General features: G+C 39.8%; 1 protein-coding gene across 1 annotated transcript in view; it reads right to left on the bottom strand.

Moving 5' to 3' along the window:
• Positions 1 to 18834, bottom strand: part of MDN1 (MDN1, midasin homolog (yeast)) — a 199369-nt gene that overhangs the window by 82145 nt on the left and 98390 nt on the right. The window contains exons 32-38 of the mRNA XM_011984463.1: positions 16026 to 16170; positions 14106 to 14235; positions 8100 to 8318; positions 6244 to 6441; positions 4462 to 4670; positions 3038 to 3160; positions 448 to 645 (exon numbers count right to left, since the gene is read on the bottom strand). Coding sequence (XP_011839853.1) covers positions 448 to 645; positions 3038 to 3160; positions 4462 to 4670; positions 6244 to 6441; positions 8100 to 8318; positions 14106 to 14235; positions 16026 to 16170 — 1222 coding nt within the window. The remainder of the gene's footprint in view (positions 1 to 447; positions 646 to 3037; positions 3161 to 4461; positions 4671 to 6243; positions 6442 to 8099; positions 8319 to 14105; positions 14236 to 16025; positions 16171 to 18834) is intronic.

The following is an 18834-nucleotide window of genomic DNA, read 5'->3' as shown; positions in this document are numbered from 1 at the left end:
CATAAGATACCAAAATGCTAATAATGACTGAATGGGGAATAGTGGATTTTTATTCTCCATGGTAGTTTTCTGTTCCTTCTTACTTTTCTTTAGTTAAAATGCATTATTTCAGTAAAAATTTTTCTTATATATTTCAATAGATCAGAGGCACAACTGAAAAGGTCCAAGATTGGACTTCATCCCAGAGTGCAGTAACAGAATCCTGAAGAGGCTGGGGACCTTACTTTCTTCCAGCTGATAACACATCCAGTCTTCCAGGGCAAAAGATGAAGGACAGAAGCAATGATGGGAATCAGTCACATTAATATTGATCATATAAGGACAAGAAAGAGGATCGTTAAGCTGATCCTCTCTAATTCCCACAGTGAACATCCTTAAAGGCTTCATAATAGTAGTATTATCCCCTCACAGTCTATATTTGGCCTCTATGGCAACAACAAATCTTACCTGAGTGAATCTGTTAAGGAAAGACCTGGGCAAGCCTTTTCTCCCACCTCCTTGTCTAAAGGGATTCTGACACCCAAAAATCTTCGTCTTTTCATGCTGCACTTGAAAGCTCATTCCTAACTCAGGTACATAGATTTCTCCTCGGTGGTCAAAACAAGCATTGAGTCCTTCCAATACAGACTGAGAAGCCAGGTTAAGCTATTTAAAGAAGAAAGTACATATATTTATCTCAAATATGTTGTACAACTGAAACAAAAAGCAGGGAAATGATATGAAGCAAAAAAAGCTAGAGTTATCTTCAGAAAGGGAATTTCAAACAATATTGATAACCTTCTATATTTTAGGCTGAGTTATGAGTTGGTTTGTCTTCATTCTATTATTTTGTTTTTGAGACAGGATTTCACTCTGTCACCCAGGTTGGAGTGCAGTGGCACAATCACAGCTCACTGCAACCTCCACCTCCAGGGCTCAAGAGATCCTCCACCTCTGCCCGCTGCATAGCTGTGGCCACAGGTGTGCACCACCACACCCAGTTAATTCTTTTTTTTTTGGTAGAGCCAAGGTCACGCTTTGTTGTCCAGGATGGTCTCAAACTCCTGGGCTCAAGTAATTCTCCATCCTTTGTTTCCCAATGTTAGAATTACAGGCATGAGCCACTGTACCTGGTCCAATTCTATTATTCTTTATTTCCCATGTACGTTAAAGAGATTTTGGCTGGTATCTTACATAGATACACACACACACATACACACACACACACACATACACATATCAATAATGTTTAAACTGAATAAATGCTCAAATTAAATTTTAAGGTTAAAAATCTTCTCAAAAGTTAAACTGTATCAATGATACGTACCTATATTAACCTACTCTGTAAGTAATAACTTGCAGAAAACCTTGCCAATACACAGATATTTCATTTTCACAATCTGAGTTTTTAAGATGTGTAACAGAAATTAGTCAGGCATGGTGGCGCACGCTTGTAATCCCAGCACTTTAGAAGGCCAAGGCAGGTGGATCACTTAAGGCCAGGAGTTCAAGACCAGCTGGGCCAACATGGCAAAACCCTGTCTCTACTAAAAATACAAAACTTAGGCATTGTGGCGCATGCCTGTAATCCCAGCTACTCAAGTGGCTGAGGCAGGAGATTCATGATTCACATGAACCTGGGAGGAGGTTACAGTGAGCCGAGAACCCACCACCGCACGCCAGCCTGAGCGGCAGACCGAGACTCTGCCTAAAAAAAAAAGAAAAGAAAAGAAAAAGAAAAAGATGTGTAACACTAATTGTAGAGAACAGATAAGGTTTGCTAACTTTTTAAATACTTTCCCATCTCAAACACTGAACAAAATATCCAACGGGTTTCAAAGTCAGGATATAAAAGGAGTCAATACAGCTGATTTCCACCAATTTTGTAAACAAGAACAATTACAAGCAGCTCTTGGGCCAGGATGAAAAGAGCTGAATGTAGGTCTTCAGATGAGCAGTTCAGAGCTCAGGGATGGAAAGCATGTGTGGTTTGTTGGTAACACAGAAAAACGAGATTGGGAAAATACAAGTTAATAAAATGCAAATGGACAAAAATCAGAGCATACTATATTAGAATTTCAAGTGTCATGTTTACATATGCACCACAAAGCACAAACAGCTCTGTATATTCCCAAACAGAAGGCCGCTGTTAAGTGTGTTTATAAATCTAGAATGTCTTGCAGTCTCTGAATGCAATTCCACTAAATACACAATTCCACTAAATACTAAGTATGGTCAGTAGCCTTCAGCTTTAAAACTAGGCTTTCTCTTTTCCTGGCTAATATATATTCTATCAGACAACTTGTTTAAAAAAAAATCTGAAAAAAGGAAAAAAATTCCCCTTCCTTGTTATCCCAAGAATAAAAGGCAGAAAGCAGCTCAGCAGACAGAAGTCCTGCAGCACCCTCTCTGATGACTGGACCCAGGAATCTGAGCCTGGGGGACCTGTTGCAACCTGTGTCCAAAGTCTCACCTGTGACATGTACATCACTCTAATCATTTCAGCTCCCACAAATACTTCTAGCCTTTTCCTGAATATTGTATACCCCAAACTGACCCAGCTCCATATCTCTAGCTGTCAGAGATTCAGTATTTATCATGTCTCATGCTCTGCTCTTTCTTCTGATAATTTACCCAAAATGCACATATCACTGATCGTTTCCTCATTTTGGTAGGTCATTTTGTATGTCTTTTCTTAGTTTCTCTGGTGCACTAATAAAACATGAAGTGGTTGACACTACTTGTAAAATGCCTCTAAAATAAATGCAAAAACAGCAAGCCTGTCAGAGACTAAACTAGTGACGATGCAGTTTTCCTCTGAAGGATAACTTTAACCAGTGGGAGAGTTTGTAGGTTTTATGTACAGGAGCCCCTTTTTGTGTATTCTGCCAAATGACCTTCCTTATTCTTAAAGGAAACTACAGAGGATCTTTTCATTAGAGAAAAGTCATCAGCAGGATCTTCCACTGAGAAATGGATTGTGAAATGGAGCTGTGAAAGGATGACTACTCCTTACACACATGATCACCATCTTGAGCATGACAAACAGGCTCCTCACCTCATCCAACACCACCCAATGGCCTGCCTTCAAAGCTGCCAGTAAGGGGCCATCACGCCAGGCAAACTCTCCTCCCTTGCCACCTTCAACAGGGAGATCTGCTCCAAACAGGTCTGTGATGTCCTTTGAAAGGGGAAGAAATGGAGAAAAGCCAGTATTACTTTAAAAATCAACTAGATTCTAACCCCTAAATCTGAAATGATAAACACTTTGGGCTGGCATCACTACTCTTCCTTTCTACACCCAAGACAGAACTAACCAATCCCAGCCCTCTTTACCAGGAGCCCAAACATGCCCCAAGAACTTTCCCAACATGCTCCATATATTAATCAATTTGACCTGGTGCTCTAGATTAACAGTTCTCAACATTGGCTGTACTTGGAATTTAATTGACGGGCTTAAAAAGAAAAGAAAGCGGCCGGGCGCGGTGGCTCAAGCCTGTAATCCCAGCACTTTGGGAGGCCGAGACGGGTGGATCACGAGGTCAGGAGATCGAGACCATCTTGGCTAACACGGTGAAACCCCATCTCTACTAAAAAATACAAAAAACTAGCCGGGTGAGGTGGCGGGCGCCTGTAGTCCCAGCTACTCAGGAGGCTGAGGCAGGAGAATGGCGTAAACCCAGGAGGTGGAGCTTGCAGTGAGCTGAGATCCGGCCATCGCACCCCAGCCTGGGCGACAGAGCAAGACTCCGTCTCAAAAAAAAAAAAAAAAAAAAAAAAAAAAAAAAAAAAAAAAAAAAAAAGGAAAGAAAGCAAAACTCCATTCCAAAGGAGTCTCAATTTGTCATCTGTACCATATTTTCCTTAGATTGTTAAAAGTCATTTTATTTCTACTACTTTTTTAAAAAAATTTAAGCAAAAAATTAAGTGGGGTTATATTACAATAAATATCAAAGTGGATAATTCTCTCTCAAAAGAGAACTAGAATAAAGCATCCAGAGAGAATTAATATTATAGGTGTCAGCAATGAACAAATCCAAAGAAGATTTAGTTTGGAAGGTCATGTTGCTATGGTTTTTACTATGATATGAAATATCTGAGCATACAGGCCGGGCGCCATGGCTTATGCCTGTAATCCCAACACTTTGGGAGGCTAAGGCAGGTGGATCATTTGATATAAGGAGTTTGAGACCAGCCTAGCCAACATGGTGAAACCCTGTCTCTACTAAAAATACAAAAATTAGCCAGGTGTGGTGGCGGACACCTGTAATCCCAGCGATTAGGGAGAGTGAGGCAGGAGAACTGTGCCACTGCACTCCAGCCTGGGCAACAGAACGAGATTCTGTCTCAAAAAAACAAAAAAAAGAAAAGAAATATTTGAGGATACTGATAATGTAACCATTTCTGATTAGGAAACTATAAATTGACACAGACATTACTATTTATAGCTATCTCCATCAGCTGTAGGATGACCGAGCTTACCGTTTGCTCTGACAAGTTGATTCTAACAAGGGTATTTCCTGAAGCCTTCGCTAATGCTCCCACCAAACTTGTCTTGCCAACACCAGGGGAACCCTCCAGGAGAATGGGTTTCTTCAGTTTGGTAGCTCTTAAGAGCCTCTGTGCATTCATAGCAGTGGTCCCTGCACTGAGTGCATAGTCTGCAATATTATTCCTGTGTAGGACAGGTCCTTAAGTGGAGAAAAGCAAAGCCACTTATAAGCAGGACACCACCAAATCATATGTACACATCAACTCAAGATTTTAAAATTCTACCACATGGGCTATCAGTTAGTGAAGTACCATTTGCAGTGAAAATGTTCAATCCCTATTTCAATATTTTCCCCACTTTTAGATCCATAAAATGCTTTCAAGGAACAGCCAATAGCATGTTTTCTTCAACTGTGCCTACTACACAGATCTCTCCATCTCCTATACACATACATGTACATAGGTACATAAGTCTAATTGCACACGCACCCCTCTCCTTTCACAACCTACACCCTGAATCTCTATATGTACTTGTACAATTTACCTTCATAGTTACTTTCCTAAAAACCAAGTGTAAGCTAGGCGTATGGGCCACATGGTTCCACATAATCAATTTCATCCAATGTTTCTGGCCACCAAAACAATTCAGACTACGTCCTTAACTCATAAGTTAACTGATATGCAGGACTAATAATGGTCTTGCAAGAGTTAACATTTGTGCCACTTTCTCTTGGAAGAAATTTTTGTTTTGTTTTCGTTGTTGTTGTTGTTTTTGTACACCAGTTTAAAGAGAGTGAGGCTAGGAAAACATTTATTACCTTACCCTTACCACCCCAGTTCTAGGCCACTAGCATATATCTCCTACACAGGAGCACTGAATCCTATGATGGCGGCTTAGAGAAGGGATTTGATGGTTAGATAATACAGCCCATTAGGGATGAAGAGGGAATACTGCTAAGGAGAGATGGAGCTCTGAGGAGAGGGGAAAGGGCAATGGAATCTGGACTGGTTATGTTCACCACTGAAACCCTAGTAAATTGCCACTGCAACTCCATATATTTCAGGCATTCATCAATTATTAATGTAGAGAGGACGGTGGGACAAGAAACAGAAGACCCTGCTATGGAAACAACATCCTGAAAAAATAGGAGCACCTTAGAAGTAGCTAATCTAACTGCCTCATTTAAATCTTTGGTAGAGGCAATCTAGATAGAGAGGAAGAATTAGAACACAAACCCACTATCTCCTAGACTACTGCATTTCCTATTTAATCATTCACTTATCCATCAGAAATTTTCTGAGTGCCTATGACTATGAGGCTAAATGTCAGATGCCAGGGACTGGATCAGGAATGACACATTACCAGCCTTCAAAGGTTCACAAAACCTGTTTCTGTAAAAGATGATGAGGTTCTACAGCTAAGATACATTATAGGCTAAATAGGTCTTTGCAAGCCACTTAAAAGTTTATTCTCAACCTTGGCAAAGTTTAGAGCTCTACTACAGGAAAGTTCCTAATGTGGGAACCAACTAATAAAAAAATAAGCACTGTATAAATCTATTTATAGATTGAAGTCTCTATTTCCCTCTATTTTTACATGCCAGTTACGTATTTTGAACCATTCCCACAATTATGGTTATTCCCAAGTCAGAATCTAACTCAGTTAGTGCAAACATAATCATGAGTATTACACATTAAAACTAAGTCACAATAAAAGCCAAGTATCTATGATCTATAGAAAAGGAAAATCGGTTTTTTAAAAATCATTCTTACCCCTTGGTATAAAAAATGGATGAATTCCCCAAAGGTTATCTATTCCAGTGAATTCTTTGGCCTTCATTCTGTCATAAATCTTCAATTCATTTTTCTGATATTCTGTAAGTCGTACAATCTTGGCAAGCCTCTTGATTAGAAATTTCAGACATTCTTTTCGTGCCAAAAGGGCTGTACCAAACCCAGAGGAAGTTACCCCTAAAAGACAGAGGATCACTCCATGAAGCAATAGGACAACACCAAGCTTCACCACCATTCAGCAGGAGGTCTGGCACAGGTTCCTGGAAAAAAGGGGCCTCAGCAAAACTGCAGCCTAAATGTGATTTCTAGTATAAGCAGTTCTAAGAAAGAAGTCTAACACCCATCCTCCACAATCTATGGATTATCAATTAAGCAGCAGATCATTCAGTAAAACACTCTAGACACTCAATGATAAATCAGCCTAGATACAGTACCTAATACGGCACTAGTAACCATTTTGATTTATATTTCAAATCTTCATGGCTGAAAAACCAGAACATAGTGATTTTTATGACATTAAAATAAACTTAAAATATTCAGGCCCATTATCAAAAAATGACTGTGCACGTTAAAAATTGGCCAGTGCTTCTATTCACAATAGCAAAGACTTGGAACCAATCCGAATGCCCATCAATGATAGACAGGATAAAGAAAATGTGGCATATATACAGCATGGAATACTACGCAGTCATAAAAAAGAATGGGTTCATGTCCTTTACAGGGTCATAGATGAGGCTGGAAACCGTCATCCTCAAAAAACTAACACAGGAACAGAAAATCAAACACCACATGTTCTCACTCATAAGTGGGAGTTGAACAATGAGAACACATGGACACAGGGAGGCGAACATGACACACCGGGGCCTGTCAGGGGATGGGGGGCAAGGGGAGGGAGAGCATTAGGACAAATACCTAATGCATGAGGAGCTTAAAACCTAGATGACATGTTGATATATATCAACTTATGTACACATATGTATCCTTATACTTATGTATACTTATGTAACAAACCGGCATATTCAGTTTCTCTTCAAATAATCTGATCTTTTATTCTTTAATTCATAGTAACCCCACCTTTTCCTTTTTCTCCTTTTTGCCTTTGTTAAAGGCCCAGGCACGCCACAATACCAGGCGTTATCAACACCAGTTCACATTCCTTTCCTTATTTAAAAAAAAAAACTAACTTTCTAACTCATTATAAACACCCCTTCCCCTTCCTCTCCACTTTCTTTTACATGCCCACCTTATCTAAAAAAATTCAAATGTCTAGCCAATCAAAATTAGTTTAAGTTATACAACCCAATCCCGGTCAATAAAAGAAAAATACAAAAACAAAACTTGCGTCAAAAAAAAAAAGGCTCTCGTGCCCTTTGTTTAAGTGTACTCTCATGGCAACTGGCCAAAAAAATACCCCTCTGCACAAAAATAAAACTGCTTTGCTAACAAGCCTTTGTTCAAGTGTTCAATGTCTTTAAAATTTTAAGCTTTATTCCTAACACTTAATTTTAAGCTTTATCCCAGAACTTAATAAAGTTTAAAAAAAAAAAAAAAAGCCAGTGCTTTAGAAGCAAAGACATTTCAACAGCCTTTACTCTACTCATAATCACCACTTCATGTTTGTTAAGTACCTGGTCTACCAGCTTTGAGAAATTGCAGCGTATCTTGTGTGCCAACCACTCTTCAAAGAGTACAAACAAAAGGAAAGCCATTCTGAGTTTTGGAAATGTTCTGCGAAGTGATTCGGTAAAATAGCTGGGTCAGAGGCCTGGGCTTGCTCCATTTCCTATGCCCCTCTATCCGAGCCCCTTGTCCCCACCAGCTACCAGACAACATACCTGAACCTATTCCATCTATGTACACCAGGCATGCAGCATGGACAAAAGACGTCACAGTGGAGATGGTCTCTGGCCTTTTCGAAGCAGCTTCCTCCCCCATTTTGTTCATGAAGTTAACCCAGGACAGGATGTCTCTGATACTGACCACGCACTTTCTGCCAAACTCTTGGTGGGTCAGCCAGTCAATGAAATCCAGCATCACTTCAGGTATGTCAGACCCTAAACACAAGAAACAAAAAAGCATTTGCTGTTAGCAGGAGATCCTAGAACAACAGTTCATAACCTGGGGCACACAGGTGGCCTAAAAGGGGTCTTTGCTCCTTCTAAGCAAAGTTCTGTGAATGTACATGAATGCTTTTTCTAACAAAAGCAGTCTGCAGCTTTGATCAAATTCTGAAAGGATTCATCAATAGCAGTTCATCCCTATCCAAAAAACAAAACAAAACTTTGGGAGTTACAGTTTTAGACACTGACCTGAAAACCGCCCAAAGAAATATTCATTTGATTTGAGTTAGGACACAGTTTTGAACTTCCATCACAATTATTTTAGAAAATATGCAAATTTTATATCTTATAATTTTACTTGTATTTTAAATAAATGTATTTTTTTCCATTTAATGTAATAAAGAATGTCATCTTTTCAATGCCATTCATTCAAGTTTTTTTTTTTTTTTTTTATATCTATGCAGCAATCAGAATTCAGCAAATTAGGGGGGGTTCACAAATTTTGTTTCATGAATCAAGTTGAATATTCTAATTATCACAATTTCCTATCAGATAATACTTGTCTCGAAATAAAGAAAATACTTTAGTACATATAGAGTCAAAGCAATCCCAATTAAATTGAGTGGAGTACTTTACAAAATGTCTTAAGTCAATAGTAGACATTTATCTATAAAGTATGAATACCAAAGAATATTTTAAAAAGAAAGAAAAGATTAGAAGGAAGCACTGCTATAATATAAAGCACAGCAATAGCCTCCAAAGCTACATATATTGTGAATTAGAAGAAATGTAATGGGTTGGAAGAATACTGGTAACAACAACAACAACAAAAAAAACTCTTTAAAAAGAGCTTAAGGCCGGACACGGTGGCTCACGCCTGTAATCCCAGCACTTTGGGAGGCCGAGATGGGCAGATCACGAGGTTAGGAGATCAAGACCATCCTGGCAAACATAATAAAACCCTGTCTCTACTAAAAATACAAAAAAATTAGCCGGAGGTGGTGGTGGACACCTGTAGTCCCAGCTACTCAGGAGGCTGAGGCAGGACAACGCATGAATCTGGGAGGCGGAGCTTGTAGTGAGCCAAGATCGTGCCATTGCACTCCAGCCCGGGCGACATAGCGAGACTCCATCTCAAAAAATAAAAATAAAAAAAAAGCCTAAAATGACAAAGCAAGGGGGAAATTTCAATAACAATGAGGAAAGAAATTAAATGCTATTTCAACTAGACGGTAAATACCAGTACTTAGATTCACACTTCAGAGAAGAATAAATTCAAGGTAAATTTAAAAAAAAAAGAAAATGAAAAAATTAATCCATTAATAGAAATTAAATTATGATCATTTAAGAAATAAGATCATCAGAGATAAACAGGTTCACATATGTATTTTTAGTTCACATATGTATTTTTAGAACAAATATGAAAAGGTAACAGAATATTAAAACCTATGATAAATGTAATGAAGAGTATCACCCCAAAAGACATAACGAATACCAAATGCAAAATGATTCATTTATTAAAAATAAAGGCTGGGTACGGTGGCTCATGCCTGTAATACCAGCACTTTGAGAGGCCAAAGCGGGCAGATCATTGGAGGCCAGGAGTTCAAAACCACCCTGGCCAATATGGTGAAAACCCGTCTCTACTAAAAATACAAAAATTAGCTGGACATGGTGGCACGTGCCTGTAGTCTCAGCTACTTGGGTAGCTGAGGCACAAGAATTGCTTGAACCTGGGAGGCAGAGGTTGCAGTGAGCCGAGATGGCACCACTACATTCCAGCCTGGGCGACAGAGTGAGACTGTGTCTCAAAAAATAAAAATAAAACACAAACAATGTTCCATGTCACTAATAACAAAAGACAAAGAAATTTTAAACCTCCGCTAAACTAAAAAGGATAAAATAATGGATTTTACTGTATTTTTTAAAATGAGGCCAGGCACCATGGCTCATATCTATAATTCCAGTTCAAGACCAGCCTGGCCAATATGGCAAAACCCTGTCTCCACAAAATACACAAAAATTAGCTGGCCACGGAGGTGCACACCTGTAGTTCCAGCTACTTGGCAGGCTGAGGTGGGACAATGGTTTGAGCCTGGAAGGCAGAGCTTGCAGTGAGTCGATATTGTGCCACTGTACTCCAGCCTAGATGACACAGCCAGACCTTGTCTCAAAGGAAGAAGGGAAAAAAAAAAAAAAAAGAGAGAGAGAGAGAGAAAACTCCCTGATGGAGGGACTGTGGCAAGCAGGCACATTCACTACGTTGCTGGCAGTGTTGTGAACGACACCATCTTTCTGGAGAGCAATCTGACCTTATCTAAGGAGAACTATACAGTTTCTTATCTCTACTTTTAGAATATAACACAAGGAAGTCATTATAAATGATAGTTGTTTTTTGGTTTTTTGTTTTTTTTTTTTTTTTGAGATGGAGTCCCACGCTATTGCCCAGGCTGGGGTGAAGTGGCATGATCTCGGCTCACAGCAACCTCCACCTCTCCGGTTCAAGCGATTCTCCTGCCTCAGCCTCCTGAGTAGCTGGGACTACAGGCACGTGCCACAACGCCCAGCTAATTTTTGTATTTTTAGTAGAGACAGGGTATCACCATGTTGGCGAGGATAGTCTCGATCTCTTGACCTCGTGATCCACCCGCCTGGGCCTCCCAAAGTGCTGGGATTACAGGTGTGAGCCACCGTGCCCGGCCGATAGCTGTTTTAATGAAACAGAATGGTTCATTAAAGTATTGGTTAATGTACCAAATACTGGTACATTATACCAATGTAACACAGAAGTACTGTTTACAAAAGTTTGAGATTGTAAAAAGCAGTTTATGTGCCTTTCACAGATCAATTTTTTTTTAAACACATCAATTTCTCAGAATCTTTTCTTTTTTTTTTTTTTTTTTTTTTTTTTTTTTTTTTAAGAGACGGGGTCTCACTCTGTTGCCCAGGCTGGAGTGCAATGGTATAATCATGGTTCACTGTAATCTTAAACTCCTAGGCTCAAGGGATTCTCCCACCTTGGCTTCTTGAGTAGCTAAGATTATAGGCACGTACTATCATGCCTGGCTTTTAGAATCTTTTGTTTTGTTCATACTATGAATATATGGATAATACTATTACAGAGATTTGTGAACTAAAAATACTAGAGAAATTAAGTAGAAGAGTGGTATTTATACACTCATTAAGATAATACAATAAGTATAAGTACTACAATTAGGATCAGAATTCAATTTAGAAGGACACTGTTAGTTAAAATATTAAATTCAGCTGGGCACGGTGGCTCACGCCTATAATCCCAGCACTTTGGGAGCCAAAGGCGGGCAGATCACGAGGTCAAGAGATCGAGACCATCCTTGCCAGCAAGGTGAAGCCCCGTCTCTACTAAAAATACAAAAATTAGCTGGGCATTGTGGCACACACCTGTAGTCCCAGCTACTCGGGAGGCTGAGGCAGGAGAATCGCTTGAACCCGGGAAGCGGAGGTTGCAGTGAGCCAAGATTGCACCATTGCTCTCTGGCCTGGTGACAGAGCAAGACTGTGTCTCAAAAAAATAAATAAATTCATCAAATCTTAACTATCTTTAAAGAAAATCTAAAAACAAAAAGCTATGTCTAGTTTCCTGTTTTATATTTCACAATTTTTTAAAGAAGTTTTTATGTGTGCCTTCCTGATCTATTTCTAGAAAATACAACTGTGAATTATTAAGCCACTTCCCTTATTCACCATGCTCCCTTCAAGGTCTCTAATGCCTCCCTGGGAAGTCTGCTGCTGTGTAGCCTAGAAAGCCTGGAGTAAACAAGTTCCTTAAGGACAAGGTGTGGGGCTCAGAGGTAAGTCCTCAGGGCTCCCATGCTTGCACGGAGCACACTGGTGATGCAGCAAGCATGGTCATGACAGCAGTTGAACCCTCTGTCATTCTTATCACAATCCAAATAACAAAGGAATAAGCATAGCCCATAGGAGATGAAGAGGTAACTTCCTGAAGGAATCCAGCTCCAACACAGAGCCAAAAGATAAATCACGCTTGATTAACGATTTCTGTCTTCAGGCCTGCTCTGGCCTTCTGGCTCCTGCCTATAGTTTCCAGCACTTAGTGAGGGCAAAGCAGGCGGGTCACTTGAGCCCAGGAGTTCCAGACCAGCCTGAGCAACATGGTGAAACCCCATCTCTTAAGAAAACACAAAAATTAGCCTGTCTTGGTAGTGCATGCCTACAGTGCCACGTACTCAGGAGGCTGAGACAGGAGAATCACTTGGGCCCAGGAGGTCAAGACTGCTGTGAGCCGTGATTCCACCACTGCACTCCAGCCTGGGTGACAGAGACCTTGTCTTCCCCGAACCCCCCCTACAAAAAAGTTTGTATTATACTCCTTTTACTGGCATTCTCACAATAAATGTGCCACTGCAAACAGCACACAAGAGTTATGGGTTCTGAGTTCTGAGGCTCTGAGCCTGGACCTTGGACCAACATTAGTGGCATCACCTGAGGGGAGGCCTTGTTAGGCAAATTCTCTGCCCCTGCTGACTGAGAAACACTGGGTGTGAGGCCCTGCAAGCTGCATTGCAACAAGCCCTTCAAATGAGTCTGACAACTAACTATAGGCTTAGTCAGTTCTTGTGCCACTGGGTGACTGTGATATTGGTAAAGACTGTAGAGAAAAAAGGAAGTTCAACAAGGCATGGGGAATTCTGGCCATTCAAGCAGCAGTGTGTATACTTATAAATGTGGCAGTTCACCGTGGGCCATTCTTAAAAAGTCTTTGCTCAGATGACTAAAGAGTCAGTGGTCCCTAAAACACCACAGGTGAGAATGGGTTCCATGCAGATTAGATGCTCTCCACAGCTACTCTACTCATTTTTGAAAATGTGCAGAAGGGCACCTTTAAAAAGCTGAACATAGCCACGAATTCCAATTTCAAAGAAGCAGATATCTTTTTTAAAATTCTTTAAGAATATAAAAAATGATCCAAAAAACTATGTATTTAGTCTTGGAACTAGATCTGGGTTCTAAATTTATTCCATTGAATGTCTAAGATAAATATGCAGACATCAAACCAATACAGGCTTCAAAAACAAAAAGAACCACATAGTAAGAGTGTTGACTCTTATTGGATATTTTAAATTGTTAATTCTAAGTTATGGATATTAATCTATTTTCCTCAGGCTTGAGATTTTTCATAACAAAAATTATTTATTTATTTTGAGATGGAGTCTGTCGCCCAGACTGGAGTGCAACGGTGCGATCTTGGCTCACTGCAACCTCCACTTCCTGGGTTCAAGCGATTCTCCTGCCTCAGCCTCCCGAGTAGCTGGAATTACAGGTACCCGCCACCATGCCCAGCTAATTTTTGTATTTTTAGTAGAGATGGGGTTTCACCATGTTGGCCAGGCTGGCCTCCAACTCCTGACCTCAGGTGATCCGCCCACCTTGGTCTCCCAAAGTGCTGGGATTACAGGTGTGAGCCACCATACCTCGACAAAAAAATTTTTAAATAAAGTGAAAGAATAACATATTCATATATGACAACTAAAGAAATGCAGCTGGAATTCTACAGCCATTGTGTCAAGTGGTAATGATGAAAATATGAAGATGGGACACTTTAACAGAAGATAACAGAAAAATACCATATTCTCCTTGTCTACTTTGCTTCATTTATTTATCTCCTTTCTTCTTACAACACGCCATACACATACAGGGCTAATGTCCTGTAAGAGATCCCTCAACTCCCAACACAAACCCTGCTGTGATCCAATACTACCATCACCACCTGCAAACTCTCACCTTTAGGATCTATTCTGCCCAGACACAATCCTGGACGAAGATTATGATTGATTATCTGAATTAAATCTTCACGGCTTGTGCTTTGAGGGCACCATATTTCTGTAAACCGGTTTCTTAAGGCAGGAGACAGCTATAAGAAACACAAAACTCCAACGTGAATTTTTAAAACTATAAGGAAAGCTGTAAAACAAGTCTTGAAAGAATGTTGTTAGCTGTTAAGTCCAGCAAATACTACACACTTTTTATTATTATTATTATTATTTCTACTATCAGATATAATTAATTGAAGACGTACTTTGTCTTGGCTCCTTACATTCCATGACACCTTCCAGTATCATCATCACTTTCTTAATAGACATGGTCCACAGGCCTTACAGACTAAGTAGTGGAAGCAGGATTCCAGCCAGTCCCAGTCAAATCTGAACTCTTCCCCTTAAGTAAAGATTCTTCCTTTTACTTTACCTTTACTTTGCATCAGGTACATAAATAATACTTCAGAGAAAATAAATACCTCTCTTCCCACAGAGAAGGGCAGTCTGATATAGGAGGAAGAAACTTCTTTTATGTGGCTCAAAGAGAGTGTGATTTTAAAAAGTATATATTCTACCTCTTGAAGAACTAGAAATTGTTTAGCCACTCCAGTCTTAGGGCCTTTGCCCCTGTAGATTCCTTTTCCCTCCACAAGGTCAGTTAACACTATTCACAAATGTTTGCAAAGCCCCATAAGCATCATTACTGGTTTGTCTGATTACTTTGTTATTACTTTCCTTTTACTTGATGATCATCTATCTGAGAGATCATATCTCTGTCTACCACAGAGACCTGGGAATAAAGAATACGTGTGTGTACCTTACCAGTATCCTAGACAACCAGTACCTCTGGCGTCCAGCATCCTACCTTGCTCTGCTTGTTAGGCATGCAAAACTAAAAAGTAACTTTCCTTTGGGTAAAAGTCAGCAAGCATTTACTTAAGGAAAACAAGATAATCTGACAGCCAAGCTAATATACACAAACTTGAAATCAGACCTCTCTGTGACATTCCTACTTGCCCAGAAGCCAGTTTTTGTATTTTGAATGTGATGTATTTCATTCCCTCTTTTCAGAGCATATCTTGAAGCACAGAGACAATCTTTCATCTTATGATACTGAGGAAACCTAGGCCCAAAATATCATTTCAGCTACTCACCAAATTACCAACACTCTAATTGCCCTATTTAAGATCAACTCCTCTGTTTCTTCTCATCATCCCTGACCTGTTACACCACTCTCTTCCTACCTTTAATAGATCGGGATCCAACACATAGTGTTGACTTCTCTACTGAAAGGTTTCTTGAGCCGGAAACCAACAAGGTTGTTGGTTCCCGAATATATCTGAACACAACCCTCTGAACATAGGAAGTACCCTCTGCCCTTTACCAGCAGTCCGAAAGTGACACACATAACCCTTATGAGAACAAATAAGCTCCATCTACAAACCAGAAGAGGTTCCTGGTTGTGACTTTTTTGTCACTTTAAAACCACTCACGAAAGCAGAGGTGTGTTTAAGAAAGTGGACTCTAAAAACAGAGGTTACATTTAAATTTCAGATCCAACTTTTCTCATCCATAAAACTACAATAATAACTTTCTTGCAGAGCTCCTGTGAGCTTTCTCAGGGTAACATATGTAAAGGGTTAGGTAAAGTGACTGTAACAATGACATTTCAGGCACATACACAAAGTGAGATATCAAATAAGGAGATATTTGTGTCAGAATTGTTTTCTAACCCAATAATTATTTTAAAATATTTTTGGGTTTTTAAACTTTTACCCAGTTTTTACCTAACATAAAATTCCAAATCCATTATTACATACTATATTTACAAGTACCAGTAAGCTGAGGTCAAAAACTAGAAAGAAAATGTGCATCAGAAAAGTTTTACCTCCTTTTTTCCAAAGTCACCCCCAGGGTTCATGGTTGCTAGAATACGAAATTTTTTCCCAGCAGTCAACAGCTCTACTTCACTATCCTTGTCCTCTGGACTGCCTTTTTCAGCTAATACCAGAGACTTTTCTACTTCAAGGACACTAAAAGAAAAATTGAAGAACAGTGAAAAGGGCTTATACAATCTTTCTATTTTACAGTCTTCAATGCTCTCTAAAAGAAAAAAAAAAAAAGTTATCACCTATCTAATGAATTTTTACTTTAGTTAACGGTTTCCTATCACAAATTTTAAAATGACTCAGTATCTCAATTCCTGTGTAATAATGGCTATTTCTGATCAGGAAAAAAAAACTTTTCCACTTATAACCTATTAAGGCATTGGTCTTAAAAATGAATAACTTGCAAGAAAATAAACAAATTGCATGCCTTATCATAATAGCCAACAACTAGAAAGAACTCAAATATCATCGACTGGTGAATGGATAAACAAAATGTGGTATATCCAATACTATTCGGGATAAAAAGGAACAAATTAATAATACGTGCTGAAATAGGAATGAACCTCAAAACATTAACGCAAAGTAAGAGAAGAGACCTTTTAACTGAAATACCCAGAAAAGACAAATCTACAGAGACAAAAAAGAGATTAATCAGAAATTTAGTGTAATGAACACAAAGGATTCTATTGAATGATGGAAATGTTATAAAACTGGATTGTGGGCCAGGCACAGTGGCTCTCGCCTGTAATCCCAGCACTTTGGAAGGCTAAGGTGGGGAGATGACTGGAGGCCAGGAGTTGGAGACCAACCTGGCCAAGATGGTGAAAACCCATCTCTACTAAAAATACAAAAATTAGCAAAGTGTGTTGGCTCACGCCTGTAATCCCAGCTACTCGGGAGACTGAGGCACAAGAATCACTTGAACCCAAGAGGCAGAAGCTGCAATGAGCTGAGACTATACCACTGCACTCCAGCCTGGGCAATACAGCAGGACACTGTCTCAAAACAAAACACAAAAACTAAATCGTGATGGTTGCAAAGCTTGAAATCACCTTTGCAAAAATTATGAGTGAGAAAAAAATCTAACAAAAAGTTATGACAGTAAAAAAAAAAAACCACAAAACCTGTCCTAACTGACTCCATCTTTCTTCTAGCCTCCAAGCTGCCCTTGTTCATTCCTGGGCGTAGGCCAAGTAAAGTACAGGAGAAATTTAGTTTATAGTTTAACTTTAAAACAAAAGTAAAACTAACCTTCCCAAAACTAACCCCCACCTTCATAAAACTAACTACAAGGTTAAAATTACGGCTCAGGACACAGCCAGAGGTCACAAGATTGAATAACCTTCCCAACTGCTCCTATAACATCTCTATTATAAAACCTAAGATTAGTGTTTAAGGTACTTTTCAGACCCTGATTCTGACAGAATGGCTAGCACCACCTAGAATGGAAACCCATACCAAGAAAGTTGCTCAACAGGTCTTACGATCCCATGAACTTATTCAGGGCAAAAAGACAACTTAACTTCCTGTGATTTCAAACCTGTCCCAACAGCATTCCCCATTCCCTAGGCCTCTGACCCTAGCCTCAGCCGGGCACAGTGGCTCACACCTGTAATCCCGGCACTTTGGGAGGCAGAGGCCGGAGGATCACTTGAGGTCCGGAGTTTGACACCAGCCTGGCCAACATGGCAAAACTCCATCTTTACTAAAAATACAAAAATTAGCTGGGAGTGGTGACACATGCCTGTAGTCCCAGCTACACAGGAGGCTGAATGACAAGAATGGCTTGAACCCAGGAGACAGAGGTTGCAGTGGGCCAAGATGGCATCACTGCACTCCAGCATGGGTGACAGAGGTAGACTTCGTCTCAAAAAACAAACAAAAAAACCCTAGCCTCCAGGCAGGGCACAGTGGCTCGCACCTATAATCCTAGCACTTTGGGAGGCCAAGGTGGGCAGATCACCTGAGGTGAGGAGTTTAAGACCAGCCTGGCCAACATGGCGAAACCCCATGTCTACTAAAAATGCAAAAATTAGCCAGGCATGGTGGCACACACGTGTAGTCCCAGCTACTCAAGAGGCTGAGGCACAAGAATAAAACCTGGGAGGTTGAGGTTACAGTGAGCTGAAATCACACCACTGCACTCCAGCCTGGGAGAAAGGGCAAGACTCTGTCTAAAAAAACAAACAAACAAACCAACCTCTATCTTCTAAATTTTTAGGGAAGCTGATTTGAGTAATAAACTCCTGTGCTTCCACTTGGCTAACTCTGCAACTACTAAATTCTTTCTCTATTGCAATACCACTAACTCAGTGACTCAGTTCTATGCATATAGCTTGCAAGAAGAACCCATCATGGGATTATAAACTTACTAAAACTCGCTAAATTATGCATGTAAACTATATCTCAAAAGAGAAAAAATGGGTGTTACTACATCAAGATTCATATTGGTCTGAGGTCTAATGACGGCTTACAGCCATGGGATAGGATTCTGACTACAGTTCTTTCAAAATATTAAGAGAGTAGGCCTATAATTCATCTTAAAAAATAGTTTTGACTTTGGCTCATGTTTTAGCCCTGCCATTCCACGATCCCATTGTTCTGGTTATTTATATCAAAAAAAAAAAAAACCTAGAAATTTAGGAAACATTGAATGCTAAAGCCAAAAGACATGGTAATACACTAATAATTTCAAGCATTTACTAAGGTGCACCTATGAGGAGTATTACTGTGCACAAGATTATCTATAAAAATCACATCAATCACCTGAGCAAAAATATCAAACAGAAGGCAAACCTCTCAGGCACG

This window comes from Mandrillus leucophaeus, unplaced genomic scaffold (genome assembly GCF_000951045.1).
Source record: "Mandrillus leucophaeus isolate KB7577 unplaced genomic scaffold, Mleu.le_1.0 Scaffold268, whole genome shotgun sequence".
NCBI lineage: Eukaryota > Metazoa > Chordata > Mammalia > Primates > Cercopithecidae > Mandrillus > Mandrillus leucophaeus.
This window is presented reverse-complemented; position numbering and strand designations above follow the sequence as displayed.